The sequence below is a fragment of the Athene cunicularia genome, assembly GCF_003259725.1.
Source record: "Athene cunicularia isolate RWA chromosome 1 unlocalized genomic scaffold, athCun1 chr1_part1, whole genome shotgun sequence".
Classification (NCBI taxonomy): Eukaryota; Metazoa; Chordata; class Aves; order Strigiformes; family Strigidae; genus Athene; species Athene cunicularia.
In genome coordinates this window covers 17822027-17838301 of record NW_020799091.1, presented here as the reverse complement: position 1 = coordinate 17838301, position 16275 = coordinate 17822027, and the positions used below count along the sequence as shown (strand labels likewise).

Sequence of the window (16275 nt, the reverse complement as noted above, 5' to 3'; positions counted from 1 at the left end):
CCCCCCCCCCCCCCCTCATTCCTGAACCAATGTATTTCGGAGTTTGAGCCAGCTCGGACACATCCTCTAAGCCACTAGAGAAGACCCATTTGACCTATTTAAGGAAATTCTAGAATTTTGTCCATTTGGGTAGGTCTCAGAAAATAATTTTCAATTCTCTATGTGGAAGTGCTCACTCATGCTCCATCCTTCATAAACACTGCAGACTTCAGGAATCAACTCTATTTCACATTTCTTTGTTTTTGTGTTTTTGTTTTTTTGGTGGGGTTTTTTTTGGTTTTTTTTTTTTTTTTAAATAAAGCTTTTAAAATAAAGCTAAAGTAAAGGGAAGCTAATCTTCCCAAACTGGCTGATAAAATTTCAGGTGTTGCTCTTCATCTGCTGAGGTGATTGTAGGCTTGTTCTGCTGTCATGTAAATCAGATTGAGAGTCAGATAAGAAGCAAAATATGATTGTTTAAAATATTCTAATAATTTAAATATTTTAACCTCCTTCCTACATTTTTGACGAGCCAGCATTTTTATAGGAACAAGCAATGATGCAGTGTTCACAGCTCTGAATGAGAGGATCCTGAAATTTCAGCTGCAACTGTTCACTGATTGCTAAGTATATTTCAAACAGCTGGCATTACCTTAAATTTTACTATAGTTCTACAATATTATCTTAAATTAAAATATTACCTTAAATTTTACAATAGCTTTCAAAGTGTTAAATATTTTATTAAAAATATTTAAAAGACATGAGGTATATGTTATTAGAAGTGGAACCAGGAGAAGCAGTCTGCTGCTCTAGTTAGCAATGGTGACCAATATCTTTAAGACAGTGGGACCTTAAACCACACTGTAAGCAATGTTACAAATGGGTTTAAGTGCATTCTTTTCCCCAAAGTTGAGATTTTTCTAAAGAAAAAAAAATTGTTGTTTCCTCCCTGCTGGCTGTGTAATTCAGTACAAAAATCCAGTTTCAACTTTTTAACAATACATCCTCTACAAACCCTAACAGTAAATAGTGTGAAGGCAAAAAAAAACCCACCCCAAACCCCACAACAATCAGAATTAACTGAGTTGATGAAAACCAGGTGCTCACATTAACAGACCACAAGTTACTCTTTACTTGTTTCTCTTTATAACATCATATGCTTGCAGTTCTGCCTACATTGTGGTAAACTCTTTCTTCACCTTTAAAGAGTAAGATGCTGTTTCCTAACACATGTTGGGTCTCATACTTAATTTCATTGATTGTGTTGTATATACAGTGTGATTTTATCTCTTTGGTATCACTCACCTATGTAACACTTAAGAGTTACATAAAATCTACATTAAAATCAGTTGCTCAAATGGCTGTTCAAATTAAAGTATTTCCCAAAAAATCCTGTTTTCAAACACTTCCAAAACACTTAGATGGTAAATTAAAAGTTTTTAAAGGGTTTTCTAAGCTTTTTTTTTAAAATGTATTAATTTCTGTGCAGATTGGAAGGAAACAAACTATTTCTAAGTGCTGGATTACTGTCAGTAGTATTTTTTTTCTACTACAAAATATTTTAAGTGTGCTTTAAAACTAGATATCTCAGATATCTACACATTTCAGATTCCTGATGACTTAACATGAAGCAAATCCCCTGTCTCAATCAAATTCTTACTGAAGAGACAGCGACCTCACAAACAAAACCCTCAGTAGTAAAACCCACCAGATCCTTTGCTGGTAATTCCCTGCAGAGATACTTGGTGTTTCCAGGTAAGAAAACTGAATCATACTGTCACTGTCAGATGGAGTCCTTGGCAATTAGCACTGAGGTACTCTGCTGCTCCTACACTTTCTGCACATTTTGTCCAGATACAGAACTGGATATTTCAATTTTTCAGAATATCTCAATCCACTCCCTTTGCTTGAGAGTATTTCATGTTGCATCAGAGCATTTCCCTTTTGTAGCAGGTCTACTCTAGACCACTTCTGTATTACCCCGTATCATGCTTACCTTTTAGACAGATAGCACTCAAACATTTTCACAGGACATCTAGCTGGATCAGACGTGTTTTCAATTTGTTCAAATACTGGTTCATCATCTTCATGTTTCCTTTTTCCAGTAGTAATTTTATCTTTAAGAAGAAAATCAACAACATCTAAGCTGTAACATGATCTCATTTTACATTTTTCAGTAGACTTCCCTGAGTGGGCAGCCCACCAAGTACTGCAATGGGGTTGCCACAACTATGCATATCTGCAAACTGGAAATGCAACCCACAGCCACAACAAAGACACAGCATTTAGCATGGAGACCAGTGGGCTCAAAAGGATCATTTAACACAGAGACCCTGTAGTCTCCATGGACCACACACTTCAATTAAAGATCCAGGAGCCGAAAGCTGCTAAACTTTATGCAAAGGCAGACGTCTGGCTCCTGGCAAGGCGCCCAGATGTCCCTCAGAAGCACAATGTGGATGCTCCTGCAATACTTATTTTGGAACTGCCATAGTACCTTCACTATCAGCTCTGCACAGGGAAGACACTTGATATCGAAGACAAGCTTTGCTTTCCAATGTTAGAGGATTTTTTTTCCACTGTCTAAAAACAGTGCCAAAAGAAAGTCTTAAGTGCTGCTCCACCGTTTTTAGGCCAAAATATTTAGTGTTAAAGTAGAACAGAGTATTCAGAAGAGCAACCGGTGAATGTGATCCTAGTTGTTTAATCCTCCACAGGTAATCTTCTTCAACTCGAGAGAATATTGATCCTTTGAAAAAAGAATATTAGATAAAATACAATGGATTAGCCCATAAACTGTCCAGGTGCAAAAGAATCAAGTTTATATTTCCTGTAAAATTTAACAAAATGCTCATGCAAGAAGCCTCTAATTAAGCATATTTAATTATACGTCCACACCCTCAAAACTACTTCTTAAAGACACAGACACTCCCTGTTTCAGGAAGAGACACCCAGTGGGACATATCAGTATAGGCAATTTCACACAGAACACATTTCTGTGATTGCGATTACAACAGTACTGCTTACATGTGGCTCCTTCATATTATTACATAAAAACAAATGTTCAAGGGGCTATTCTTAATCCCTTCATAAGAAGCATATTTTTGAGTTCATCTTATTCTGCTCAGGCAAGGCTTCCAAATAGCTCTACCTTCTTCTTTCTTATTAGTAATGGATATCTCACTTGGAAACCACTCCTGGACCTTACCAGGGTATAGGGAGGGCCCTATACAGAGGAAAGCCAGTATCAAGAAGAGAGTGGAAAAGGGCTGGTAAAGACAAGCCCTCATTCAAGAGAAAATTGTGAGAAAGATGGAAGAAAGAGTGTCCTGCAGTTCAGCACCAACATTGATCTGCTGGGGAAAATTCCTGTTTTCTCCATGAACTGATAATCCTCCTGAGCAGAAGGACCATAGTGGAGAGTCTTTCCAATCCAGCTGAGAAAGACTAAAATACATAGCTCGTTAGCCCTAGCCACACACAGTCCGGTACCTGCCTGTTTGCTTCCCATCTGGGAAAAAATGGGCAAAAACTAAATTCAGCTTAGGTAAAAAGTACAGGTAGAAGAGCAGGTGCTTATTCTAACTTTTTCTCCTAAAAATGTATAGTCAGTTTAAGATTAACAGGCAGTGGCAAAATCAAGTCTTGCAGCATGGATTATCAAGAAACAAGACAATAAGAGTCTTAAACAAAACAAGTCTTAATTGAACTCTTAGATGATATATTTATGATTTTTAATTAATTACTATCGCAATGCATAAAATGTTTGTATATATCTACATGCTTAAGAATACAGAACTATGAAGAGATGTAAAACATACGTGACCAAAAAGAAAATTACCATCTGGAAGTATGCTCGGCTGCCAACTTCTGAGGATTTTATTTAATTCCTGTTCAAATGTCTGGTAGACTGGATCAATAAATATGTTGTCTTTTCGGTTACTTCCATATAAATACTATGGAGAAGAGAGAGGGACAATATTTACAATTCCAGATTAGAACAAATCCTGTGCTATAGGGTTCTTTTTCAGTACAATGCTTTCAATTCACTTTTATGAAAAAACAGTATCTAACAATAAAGCAATAACACTTTTCCAATAATTAGCAGTTAAGAGTTACCTCTAATATAACGCATGTTGTAAATTTCTAACTGGATATGAATCACAGATTGATTAGAACTCTAACATTTTTCTCCAAAATTTCCTGCGTGCAACAGTGTATCAATGAATGGGTAGTCATTAAAAAAAAATCCAATTAATTTATCTCTTCTTCTACCTAGGTCTTCAGAGAAAAAAAAAAAAAAGCAAGTATTTGCCATTTTAAATGTGAACTCTGGATACTGAAAAAAGCATCTTCGACATGGAGCAAAAAAAACCCCCATATATTTGTGGTAATGATATGCAGCAGTGCGAGAAAAATGATAGGATGGTGCAAGGTGCCTGCCTAGTCTGCAATCTAATTAACTTAACCCTCTTGACCTTACAGACAGAAACTCTTTTGAACCTTTACCAAGAATTAATGGCTGAGGGCTATACTAGTATTTGACATTATCCTCTATGGAAACATTTCTAAGAAACAGAGGATTGGCTTCTTAAATTTTCCACTTCATGTTATCTCTGTGTGAACAAGTCTGTTGTTAGTGAATACAATAAAATGACAGACACAAAAAATATACTCACTTCTGGAAATAGCATCTATTTCTGTACACATACTTGAAATAAAATTAAACACAGCACTCATTTATACTAGACAGTTCAGCATATCTTGACTTCCTTATCTTTGCACTTAGTTTTATAATAAGGAAAAATGAATGAATACACTTCTTAGAACTCTCCAACACATCTTCATTTAGATAACTATTTTATATGATACATTTAACTAATATTTCAAATCACAATTTTCCCCAAAATGTGCTTATTTCTATACATATCAGTTTATAAAGCAATTCTAAACCAGACAATACATCTTGCTATAAGCTTCATGGGGTTTGCCCCTGTTTCCTGGCATTTCTCCTCTATGAATTTTCTTTTTCTCTGGTTCATATTAAACACTCACACTTAATGCTGGCAGTTAAACTGAAATGACTGAAATCTGGTTCAAAACTAATTATCACACAAGCCTGTAAGAACTCAACTAAAAATACTCTCTTTCCTGATTCAGAGTAAGTGGCTAAACCCTGACATTCCCAGTAGCAATCTGTGAAGCACCCCAGACCACTAGCACAATGATGTTGTGTGTTGAAGTCTCCCCTGATACACAATACCTAACAGGCATCCACAGACCTTCATTTCCACATCATAATGCTCTGCTACTCTACAAACTCTAGCAGAGGCAGGATTAGCATAAGCAGTTCCCACCTGAGATGAGATCTACCAAAACCACAGCAATCAGGAAGGAACTGGACAGGACTCCAAGTCCCACAGTGGAGAACAGGCGGAATCACTGCTCACAGCATCTTCCAACAGACATCTGCCAAGCTCCATCAGCCTGAATTTTGCCCAAACAGCGCCCTTATTACACATGCAAAACCAAAAAAAAACCAAACCACCCCAACCCCCCCCCCAGCCTGTACTGGGACAAATAATGAAGGCCACAAAGCAGCAGGGGAGCAAGGCAGGCTAACATCTTCTTCTAGATGAACACTCTCCCCTAGATGCCCACCTGACCAAGCAACAACCTTTATTTTTAAGTGTGATTGTTTTTCAGGATCAGTACATCAGAGTTATCAAAACCATTTCAGCTGCAAATGAGCATAAACTGAGAAAATATACCATATGACTCAGGGACCAGTTTTCTGGAATAGATTTTTCTAAGTGCTTCCTTTAAGAAAATACAGTTATTTTACAGAGTCAAAAATATAACTTAAGACTTGATGACTTCTGAGCACTTCCCCTGTACTCAAACCATATTACACCCATGAGGAAAAGCTCTGTACTTAACCTACAGTGAGTGCAGTAACACTGGCTGATGGGGAAAGTGCTCTTTTTCTAACCTATGCCTTCTACATTCTCTTCCTTTGAAGAGAAACTTGAAGGTAGCAAAATACTGATGATCTTTGTCATCTTTATCCTTAAATGGCACCATTTAGTCTCTTCTGAATTCCTTCTGAGATAAAGAGAGTCAATACCTTTTACACAGCAGCAATTTATTCTGTCAGGAGCACCCACATCAGAGTTGTCAGATGGGAAGAAGGGCTAAGAAAATACTAGAAGGCAATGGAGTATTGTTGTACACAGAGACAACTATGTTGCATTTAGTGTACCACTAACTTGTTTAAATCTGTTTCTTCAGAAGGGTAACACATACCCATATACATACAATTTGCCATTAGCACACAGATGTTGGCTGCAACCCTTGACAGCTCACGCACTGACATGTTTCTATCCCTCACTTGCTGTCTGTCTGCGAAACGCAAACTCCTCAGAACAGGGCACATCTCCCTGCCAGTCTGAATAGCAATGGCACAACTCGGCAAATGAAATGGGGCCGTTAAAACTTCCTGAACTAAATACTGGATGCTAAGTATTAAGCAATAATTACAGTAAAGTGACCACAAGTTGTTCCTCTAATTTTCCAGCACTGTGTATGAATTGTTTTGTGCCACACAAATTTTGATTCTGATGAGGAAAAAAAAGTTTTACATATAACTAGCTTTCACAATGGCAAAATAGACAATGTCAAAGGCACAAAAAGTGAAAGAAAATAAAATTCAGTTCCATTTTATAAGCACATACCTCACTTTGTGTTACTGTTTATCAGCTTAGTATTTTTGATTCAACAGAAAGATACAGAGAAACAGTGTATCATGCAAATGCAGAAGCAGAAAGCTAGCTGAATTTGAAACATGCCTTGTAGCAATATTGACTAAAATGACAAACAATGAATGCTCGCTTCTCAAATTTCAACCATGAAGTAAAGATATTAACCCCTTAATCTTGCATACTTGTAACACCGAAAAATTAGTGGAGGTACTATTTATTTTTAAAATATTTTGATTACAAATCTGTTATTTGATTCAAGTCCTCTGCTGTAAGTATGAAACAGTTGAAGCAGAATTGCAAAGCCTGTGAACAGCTTGCTTTCCACATCATATGCATTTTTTATCGCCTTTTAACTTGAATGAAATCTTCTGTTCTCAGCTCTGAAGACTGCTTATTTCATCTATGATTTGCCTTAGGTACCAAAAATTAAGATAGCCTCTGCGTAAAAGATAAGCTGTGGAATAGCTTTTCTAATTATCCAGTGATATGTTACTGCCTTCACATAAGATACATCTAAACTGACTCCCTTTATCTTCAAAACACAATGTAATTACAATTTGGGGGGAGGGTGTGGAAGACAGTCAATATAGAAGAATTTTCTGCACTCTGCAAAAAAGCCTGACTTTCCACAGTCTGCAATATTCAGTAAATTACTCTCCCAAAAAGACACTTCAAATAGCTTGTTTCCACTATAAACTAAGTAACTGAATTAGTAAAACGTTTACAGACAACGCCTTGCTTCATTCTGTTTTTACTTTAAGCCATCTTTAGCAAACAAAATGCAGGACAGCATTTGGAAAAACTGTCATTTCAGATTGCAAATTCCTTGATTCAACCCGGAAAGAAGCTTAAAATTATTACAATATACCAGTCTGCATTTGAGTTTTCAGGATGGGTCTGCAAACTCATTTCCTATACAGCTTTCTAAAATGTGATTTACACACAGCAGCCTGTGTTCCAGATCACAGTCATTATATTAAGAATAGCTCCTAGCCAGTAAATCCACATTATCTCCATTCTTCCACTGAAATGGATTACAGTCAAATCAGCAGCTCTACTTCCCATCTCTACAGCCTCTACTAACCTCCTGAATCCCAAGACACAGATAATAGATGCTGTCAGGTGCATAGTTCTCTCCATTTGGCCTTCGAATTTCATTGACAAAATGTGTCAACCCATAGTTTAACTCAGCTGAAGTATGTGATAATAGATCTTCCTTTAATTTCACAGACTTTGCTGTAAAATAGAGAAAAAATTCTACATTATACAACAGAATTATTACACAGTGAGGGTGGGATGGGGTATTTTTGGACTGGAAAGTGGGAAACTGACTTGATGTTCTCTCCACTAACCAATGAACAAGTCCAAATGTACTAAGTAGTTCAAATATTAGGTCTGTATTAAAATAAACAAGGCTATCAGAGAAAAGTCTAGTTAACCAAATGCCAGTATCACTCACTGACTAATATACTGTCATGCACAGCTGAGGATGACACAGAAGTGACCCAAGATGCTGATGTGAAGACAGTGCTGTAGAGGGAGACCTTCAGGGGAAACAGCATTTTCCAAAGATCCAACAGCATAATGCAAGTGTGCTAAGATGCATGTGGGAGCTGAAGAACAGCAGGAATAGCAGCAATCCCCCTTTTTCCTCACAGTACGAAAGTACACACAGAGGAGCATTGCAGAAAGAGAACAAGGCTCCACAGGAGCAAAGGCCACCTCGTGTCAGAGCTCCACAGGCAGGTAATGCCAGCCTCACATGAAGATCTCTTTTGAGGACAAAGAGTAGGATGCCCCTCCCTTGCAATTTAGAAGTCCAGAAAAGGTGTGAACTCCAAGGCAAGTCAGAATATGAGGAAACGAGGATGCAAACAAAAAAATCAAAATGGTCACAGAAAATCACAAGAGCCAGGAACGTGCTGTACTGGCTTCCATGAGAAGTGTGAGACCCAGCATTTTGAACCAAGTCGGGAAAACTAGGAAAAGCAGTTTGGTAACTCTGTCGTAAAATAATGCCAGACATTGTAAGAACATTAGGGACATGTGAAAAACCTCTATTAAAAATTCCAGCTGAAAATCACACAAGTACAGCAATTCTCCCTACCAAATAAGAAGCTGGATGACAGATTTTTAGAAATACTTACTTGATTTCAGTTCCTCTAATTCTGGAAGCTCTTCATCTAAATACCGAGACTTTACCCAGTGCTTCCATGCATTTACACCATACGCGTATTTGAATGGAAAACTACACTCTGAGTTTTCAGAGCTGTCATCATGAGCCTGGTATCCTGACACCGCTTTCCTCTTCACCCCCTGCCATTGAAACACAGTGGTTAACACTGCTGAGAGCCACTAATGGCAATAACACAGAAGCTGGGCAGAATAGGCAAGCTGCAGGCCAAATTACACACTGAATGGTCAGTGTAAAGAAACACATGCTTCATTCAGTAGGTAGTTTCTGTGTTGACCATACTTCTAAGGACGGTATTTACTTAAGCTGACAGACATTTCTAAGTCGCCTTTCAAACTCGTTCCTAACAGAATAATTTTTGATAAAGGAGTTGCTGTATTGGTCATATCATATTAAGCAACAAACACATGATGCACCAAGTAATTTAGTGTATTTATAGAATTTCATTGTGTTAATGCACAGGAAGCTAAAGATGCTAGAAATCTATGTCAGGTCAACTTCTAGGTTCAAATGAACCCATGAACCCATGAGTGGAAAAGCCAGCACTAGTCCCAAATTAAAGCACGTCCAACAGTGGACATGCAGATAATGTCTAGCGGATATTACTGACAGTTTAGAATCCAAATTTAGAACTAGAAAGACACATTTATTCTTAGAAAGTTTTACTGGAAGTTGGTTGGGTTTTTTTTAAAGCTGCGATATCTACTGCAATTACAACAACCACCATTTCAGCTTTGTGCCAGGCACCAGAAACTCTACTTCCTATTAGTTTCCTTCTAAATAAAAGAATATGACTAATGTATTTGCAAAATCTAAGGTTTTTGACTCAAAATCTGGGAAAATTACAAGCAAATAAAAATATTTTTTAAAACTATTTTATATAGGAGATGTTATAGCTCCCATATATATATATGTATGTATATATATATATATATACACACATACTCCCATGTTTATGCCAACATTCTTCCAGTTTATTATTAAACACCGAGACAGCTTTGTTCAAAGTAGAAGGTAAAAAAAGCATTACACTAAGAGTACAGTAAGTAATACACACCAGAACATTTCATCAACACTTCTACCAACGTGAAGCAAAAATGGGATCAGAGTTTAGAAGTCACACTCCTATTAAATCCAACAGTTAACTGCAACATACATAGGACTGAAGTAATTTTTATTATTTGAAATACATCAATTTACATCATAAAGATAGGATATTTGGTATGAAGAGGTAGGAAGACTTTTAGAGTAGTACGAGAAGTGGAAAAAAAGCCTGGCATATTTTTGCCCACTTAGATATTGTGCGTTTTTGATTTTTTTTAATAGCATGACAAAATTACCTTCTTTTTGGACCGAGGCCTTGGCTGTTCCTCATATTCTTCCCCAAAAACAGGAGGTAACAAAAACTCATTTTCTGTATCAAGTTCCTCAGTTGCTGAAAATACATTAACAGAAACTTATTTCTAAACATTTTTTGAATAATACTGGTTTGAAAAATCAATAAACCATATCACTGTGCATTAACATAACAAGTCCACAAAAGCACACATATAAACATTACCAAAGACTGGATTTCAGTGAGACGAGATAAACCTATTCTTATTCTGAAAGTAAGACAAAGCTATAAAAAAGTTTATTTCTTAATAAATTGTAAAAGACAAAATGCTCAACACTTTCAAGCACTATCACAAGTCACTAAGGCATTTCCTACTATGGACCCTTATAAAATTTTTCTTGCCTAGGTAGTCTTTAGTATTAAGATGTTTAAATTATGGTTAGAATGAGCAGCTATGAGTAGAAAACATACAAATTAACTTACACTTTTGTTTATGTATTTCCATCATTTCTATTCATGTTTCATTTTTGATACAGCACATTCTACTTGGTTAAAAATATTAAGAATTAGAATGTAAACTCTTTCAGAGAAACTTCTTTTAGTCTGTATTATATACAAGTGGTGGAGGACCAGTTCATGATGGATATTACAGTAATTTTGGTAAACGTATATATAGCAATATGTTAAAATACTATTTATTTAACATTTCAGGAGTAAGATAAAAGACTATTTCAGGCAACAGAGCAGAGTGAGACAACATATGAATGGATTTAATGTACCAATTTCCACCTTTATTTACTGAAGATGGTTCATCCCTCATTTAGCTGTCAAACAATGTTTTCATTCAAAACTGAATGCTCTTCTGAGTTCAACATCTTACTACTCAAGACACCAAACTGGTCCAAATGACTCACATGCAAAGATTTAAGAATGCTGCCCCAGACTAAGCACCAGTCCTTCTCCTGCTACCACAAAAACATCTTACTTCAGAAGCACTTCAATACAATCAGTATCTATTACAAACCACTGTTACTTACTATTCCACTTAATTTTTTTTTCTTCCATGTTTTTTTCTCATATGTACCAAGCCTCACTTATAAAGAGGGCTAAAAATCTAGTGTGCATCTGGCTAATAAACTTCCTAAGACTCTAGACTTGAATTTAAATTACACATACAGCAAATTGAGAAACCCAGTCTGGGCATTTAGTGTGGATATTTATGGCACAAGGCAAAAGGAGACTTTCAATATCAGATATAGAAGCTATCCAGAGGGTGTGTAAGAGTTACATATCCTAGAGAAGCTATGTCAAGGGACACACAATCTACAACCAGGAGCTTGCTTGCATCTTGGATTGATTAGGACATGGTGTAAGGAAACAGACAATGTTGCCTGCATTATGTAGGATGGTAGAAATTGTAATACATAAAACCAAGACCTTCTTTCAAGAAAGGTCTCAAAGTAGTGATTTTCCTGCTAATTCAAGTAACACTACCTTTTTCAAATATAGGTATGGACATGAACAAGACACTAAAAAGTGACAAAAGTGATCTGCAGCATACCAGCTTGCAATTTTCTAATAAACTTGAGTGGGAAATTTTCCCTTTTGTAATTTCTGCTCCAAACCATTATTTCCCATGGAAATACTTAGTGACTGAAGAGGGCATTCATTACTCTTTTCCATGACACATGCCACTGAGACTTTGAGCCTTTAAAACAGCTTTCCTAAATCCATGTCCAAAACCAAGTGATGCAGCCAAGTTTGTTTCTGAAAGGTTAATTTCCTCTTCTCTTTGCATTGTCTTTCAAATACTGTATTTAGAACGATGGAAGAACTAATTCAGAAGTCCCTAATCTTGCAAAGACATGGCAGTTTTACTTAACAGTCAGTCAAGTGAATCTTGCAATCAAAAAGCTTCTCTGAAAGGATAATGAAATAAAGTACAACAGTTGCCCACAATGTCTATTTCACAATATTTATTAAAATCACAGACAAAATACCTCTTGGAAAGTCTATTTCAATATCAAGGTCTGGTTCATATGGAACATCAGGCAAGCTTGTTCGTGCCTCTGTTTCCGAGTTTAGTAGATTTGACTCAACTATCACACCTGTTTAAAAAAAAAAAAAAAAAAGCTCTCATTACTTTAACCAATACATGGATTAGTCAAAACAGGGCAGATGTGGAGCATTACAAGCTGAGTGGTTCTAAAGCTGATTTTTCTGCTCATCACCATCCTATGTTTTGTTGGTTTTGGGATCTCAGATTTAGTTCTCCAATCTGAACAGAAAAGATACTTACTAGCCCATCCATCCTTCATTAAGATGAACCAGCAAAGCATGTGTATAGAAAATCAAATACTGGTGAATCTGGATCATATCAACCAATCACAGGATTCAAACAAGCTCGACAAACCTAAGTATCTATTTTTCTACATGATTCTACCTGCAACAGAACAGACATTCAAGTCTGTAAAAGAGATTCTACAAAAGCAAACAAGGCAAGCAGGCAGGCAGAAACAAAGCTTGACCTCTTTCCAGTTTATGGCAAAGACAGATTTCTCCAAATTCATTTCTCTGAAAATGAGCAAGCTCTGATCCCATAAATCTACTCATTCAGCTAGCTCAGAGCTTAGCAAAAGAGAGCAAGAAACTGCAAATGACAACCTTGTAGCACTACCAGAAATGTCCAGCTTTAGTGGGGAAAGAAATGGCAAACAATAAGCCTCCTGGCCTCCTATATACCAGGCCCAAGGCATAAGTTCATGACATTTATCAAAATCTTTGGAGACAGCTGTTTAAAGAGCTTAACACACACACCCCCGCCCCTGCCAAAAAAACCCCAAACAACTACCAACCCCCCAAATTTCACTAGAGTGATGGAAAAATCTTTAAATCTAGCTTTTGGAATAGAAGTCAAATTCTCCTATGCAGAAGATACTTGAGGATTTCAGCAGGTAGAGACAAGAAAGAGCTCAAAGAGCACTCTGAAAATGTCATTACAGGACACATGGAATTTTTTGATCTTCAGCTGTAAGGTTGTCCCAGACAGTTCTCTCCTTTAAGGTGGGATGACAACCTGTTTCAACGTCACAACCCCAATGATCTATCAGCTGATGCATTGCTATCTTCAAAGAGATGATACTTGCATGTCAGGATCAAGAGTGAAAATATCATTAGATCCCCTGGTTTTGATGACCACAGTTCCATTTGTGAAATTATGTTTGTCTTAGTTTTGTGATAACAGTCTCCACTTCCTCACACTCAGTGTAAAATGTGCCTAGTAACATGTTACTACAAAGATACCAGACCCATGTCATATCTTGTTCAGAGAAAGCAGTTTTCAATCTTGTAAGACACAGCTAGAGATCACCTTCCCTAAACTTCTGACTTGAGTTCTTCTGGGAGGAAAAATTGATTGATTTTGGCCTGATATGAGTTACACTGAGAAGAAAACCATGCCCACAATCTTGGATTACTGCTTGCCATCAGCCAAGCAGCTGGCACAAGCAAATGGAATGCCTGTGTTTTAAAAGACAAAGGTCTAGTACAGAACACTGAAGTCACACAACAGACTTCAGAAAGTTTTCTACACTTCAAATGTGCTAAAATGATCTTTTAAAATGTTTAAAAGAATTAAGATTTCAACTTAATGTAAGAACTCAATAATAGCACTGTTGTAGTCAAAGAATCTTTCCCTAAATTAAAATAAACCGGCCACCTTCCTCTCAATTCACACAAACCCACACATACACCCCAGCACTCCAAAGAGCGAAAAACTCAGCAGGAAACTCACTGGACACATCAGAAGCTTCAGCTTTTCCATCATGTTCAGATACCATCCCTGACAAGTTCAGTAACTCAGTTTCCAGAGGATTTGAGGGCACTTTTTCCCTCAGCTCTTCTATTGCTGCAAGGATTTTCTCACTGCTATCCAGAGTAGTAGGCAAGAAAACTGGAACTGGCACCTATGCAGACAGGGAGGAAGAGATAAATAGAAAAGAAAAAATGCTGCAACAAAGCATCAACAGCAGTCAACACAGAAACAAACTCTACACCCTTCTTCTAAAAGACAGAGTTAACACAGATTAGAAACATACCACTTCAGTGTGGGCTAACAAAAATATGTTGACATTTGAAAAAAATTCAATATAATTCAATTCAATTGAAAAAATTCAATATAAATGATTGAGAAGGGAGAGCAGGAAAGGATACAGAAAAAAAAGAAAAGACAAAATATAGCAGGTCAAAGTAAGAACAGAAGGTACTTTGGGGCTTCAAACCTGTCTAACTTCAGACTAACAGTTTGGACAAAGCAGCATCCTGTTTTAGTGGCCTGCTTGGGAAATATGGAATTTTAGCATTCAGGGGTTTTTTCCTACCATTTGGATGAAATCTGGTACCTAAGTGATAATCAATTTAACTTAGAGTTATTTTCTTTTGCTGGCACAAGTTTCATTTATTTTGCTGCTCTTCCTTATGTTTATCCCACTCTGCCATCCCTCTCCAACACAATCTTTCAGTTTCCCCATTATCAGAACAAATCTTTCTGTTTAACACTTATGCAGCAAACTCAAAAGTATCACTCAGAATTGTTCCTAAAAAGTTCAGCAGCACAAGATCTTTCACACTGAAAGCAGGCAGATAGGTCCCAAGGAACAATCATTTGAATGCTTTTTCAATAAACAGAGCTGCAGCGTCTGTCCAGAATGGGAACAGTCAACAACCCAGTGGTCCCACACATGCACATGAATGGATTGCAACTTTAAAATGAAGCTGAAGTCTCACTTACGGGAACAGGAACTGTTGTAGGAACAGGAACATTTTGACTATACATGTTCATAGGCACCGGAACATAGACAGGTACAGGAATAGGCACTGGGACATACTCTTTTTTCCAATCATCTTCTATTAAAAGAAAAAAGAAAAAGGCAAACACTGCCAGGTACTTAAATATATTTTACACCTGCAGCTTAGGGAAAAAAATCAGAACATTTGCACTATGTTCCAATACAGTAACAGTTAAAAAAATCTGCAATGAAGAAATGAGTAGTTCCACTACAGTTCAAGAGTTACCTGTCTGACAAGATTTTGTTTGCATATGAGGTTTACAGTATGTGGCTTTTGTCATTGTCAAAGGCTTGCAAAGAACTGCCTTGTTCTTCATTTCTCTGTTAGGTGTTGGAGAAGGTGGTGGAGCTGAGCCCTACGGACAAGCAAATAAAAGAGAACATGCTGTTGCACCATACTGATTTCAACACAAAATTCTTGATTTAACTGACACTTTAAGTTGACACTTTTCATGTATGAGATACTGAAGAGGAAGCTCACAACAGAACAACACAATACCATCAATTGTTATTCTTTAATTGCAAGCTATTCTACATTTCTAGTAATGAGCTGCCACTACCAGGAATCTAACATAGTTTTATTTCACTTATATATTTCACTCTTATAAATTGCTTTGATTAACAGCTTCTGGCTCATTTTTTTTCCTCTTAAAATGTAAGATACTCTTAAGATATTCCTTTTTACATTCTTGTTTAAATGAAAGTGCAATTTAAGCTATTTTAGAACAAAAAAATAATCTTAGCTGTAAGAAGAATTCATTATAAGTAGTATAACAAACTTTTGGTTCAAAGTCTAACCTTCTTGAACTATACTATAGTTCAAAGACCACATTTTAAAAAAATGTATTTCTAAATAAAATATTATTTCTAAACAATTTTTTAATACCTAAAGTATGAACTTCGAGCTCCCCCTGCTGGCTCTACAACAGTGACAATAAATACTCAGGAACATCATGCTCAAACTGCATCCTTACAAGTCAACAGGTAAAAACACTCTTGTTCCTAACATGGCTTTTGTCCTCTAGCACCTGTTATAGAACATGATTTGAGAAACAGTCTGTCACTTTTATTTGTCATGTGTAGTAAGACAAGCCCCACATATCCTTTTAAATATGAAAAGAAAGTCGTAGAAACACAGAATCAGTTTTGAGTTGGAAG

At 36.7% G+C, this 16275-nt stretch overlaps 1 protein-coding gene across 8 annotated transcripts in view; it reads right to left on the bottom strand.

Annotated features, from left to right (window-relative positions):
- ZMYM2 (zinc finger MYM-type containing 2) overlaps positions 1–16275 on the bottom strand; it is a 98256-nt gene that overhangs the window by 3016 nt on the left and 78965 nt on the right. For all 8 annotated transcript variants that reach the window (XM_026841156.1, XM_026841226.1, XM_026841216.1 and 5 more), the window contains 10 exons: positions 15344–15473; positions 15060–15175; positions 14064–14235; positions 12271–12378; positions 10275–10369; positions 8888–9056; positions 7825–7976; positions 3821–3935; positions 2477–2728; positions 1976–2096 (listed from right to left, as the gene is read on the bottom strand). In XM_026841156.1, coding sequence (XP_026696957.1) covers positions 1976–2096; positions 2477–2728; positions 3821–3935; positions 7825–7976; positions 8888–9056; positions 10275–10369; positions 12271–12378; positions 14064–14235; positions 15060–15175; positions 15344–15473 — 1430 coding nt within the window. The remainder of the gene's footprint in view (positions 1–1975; positions 2097–2476; positions 2729–3820; positions 3936–7824; positions 7977–8887; positions 9057–10274; positions 10370–12270; positions 12379–14063; positions 14236–15059; positions 15176–15343; positions 15474–16275) is intronic.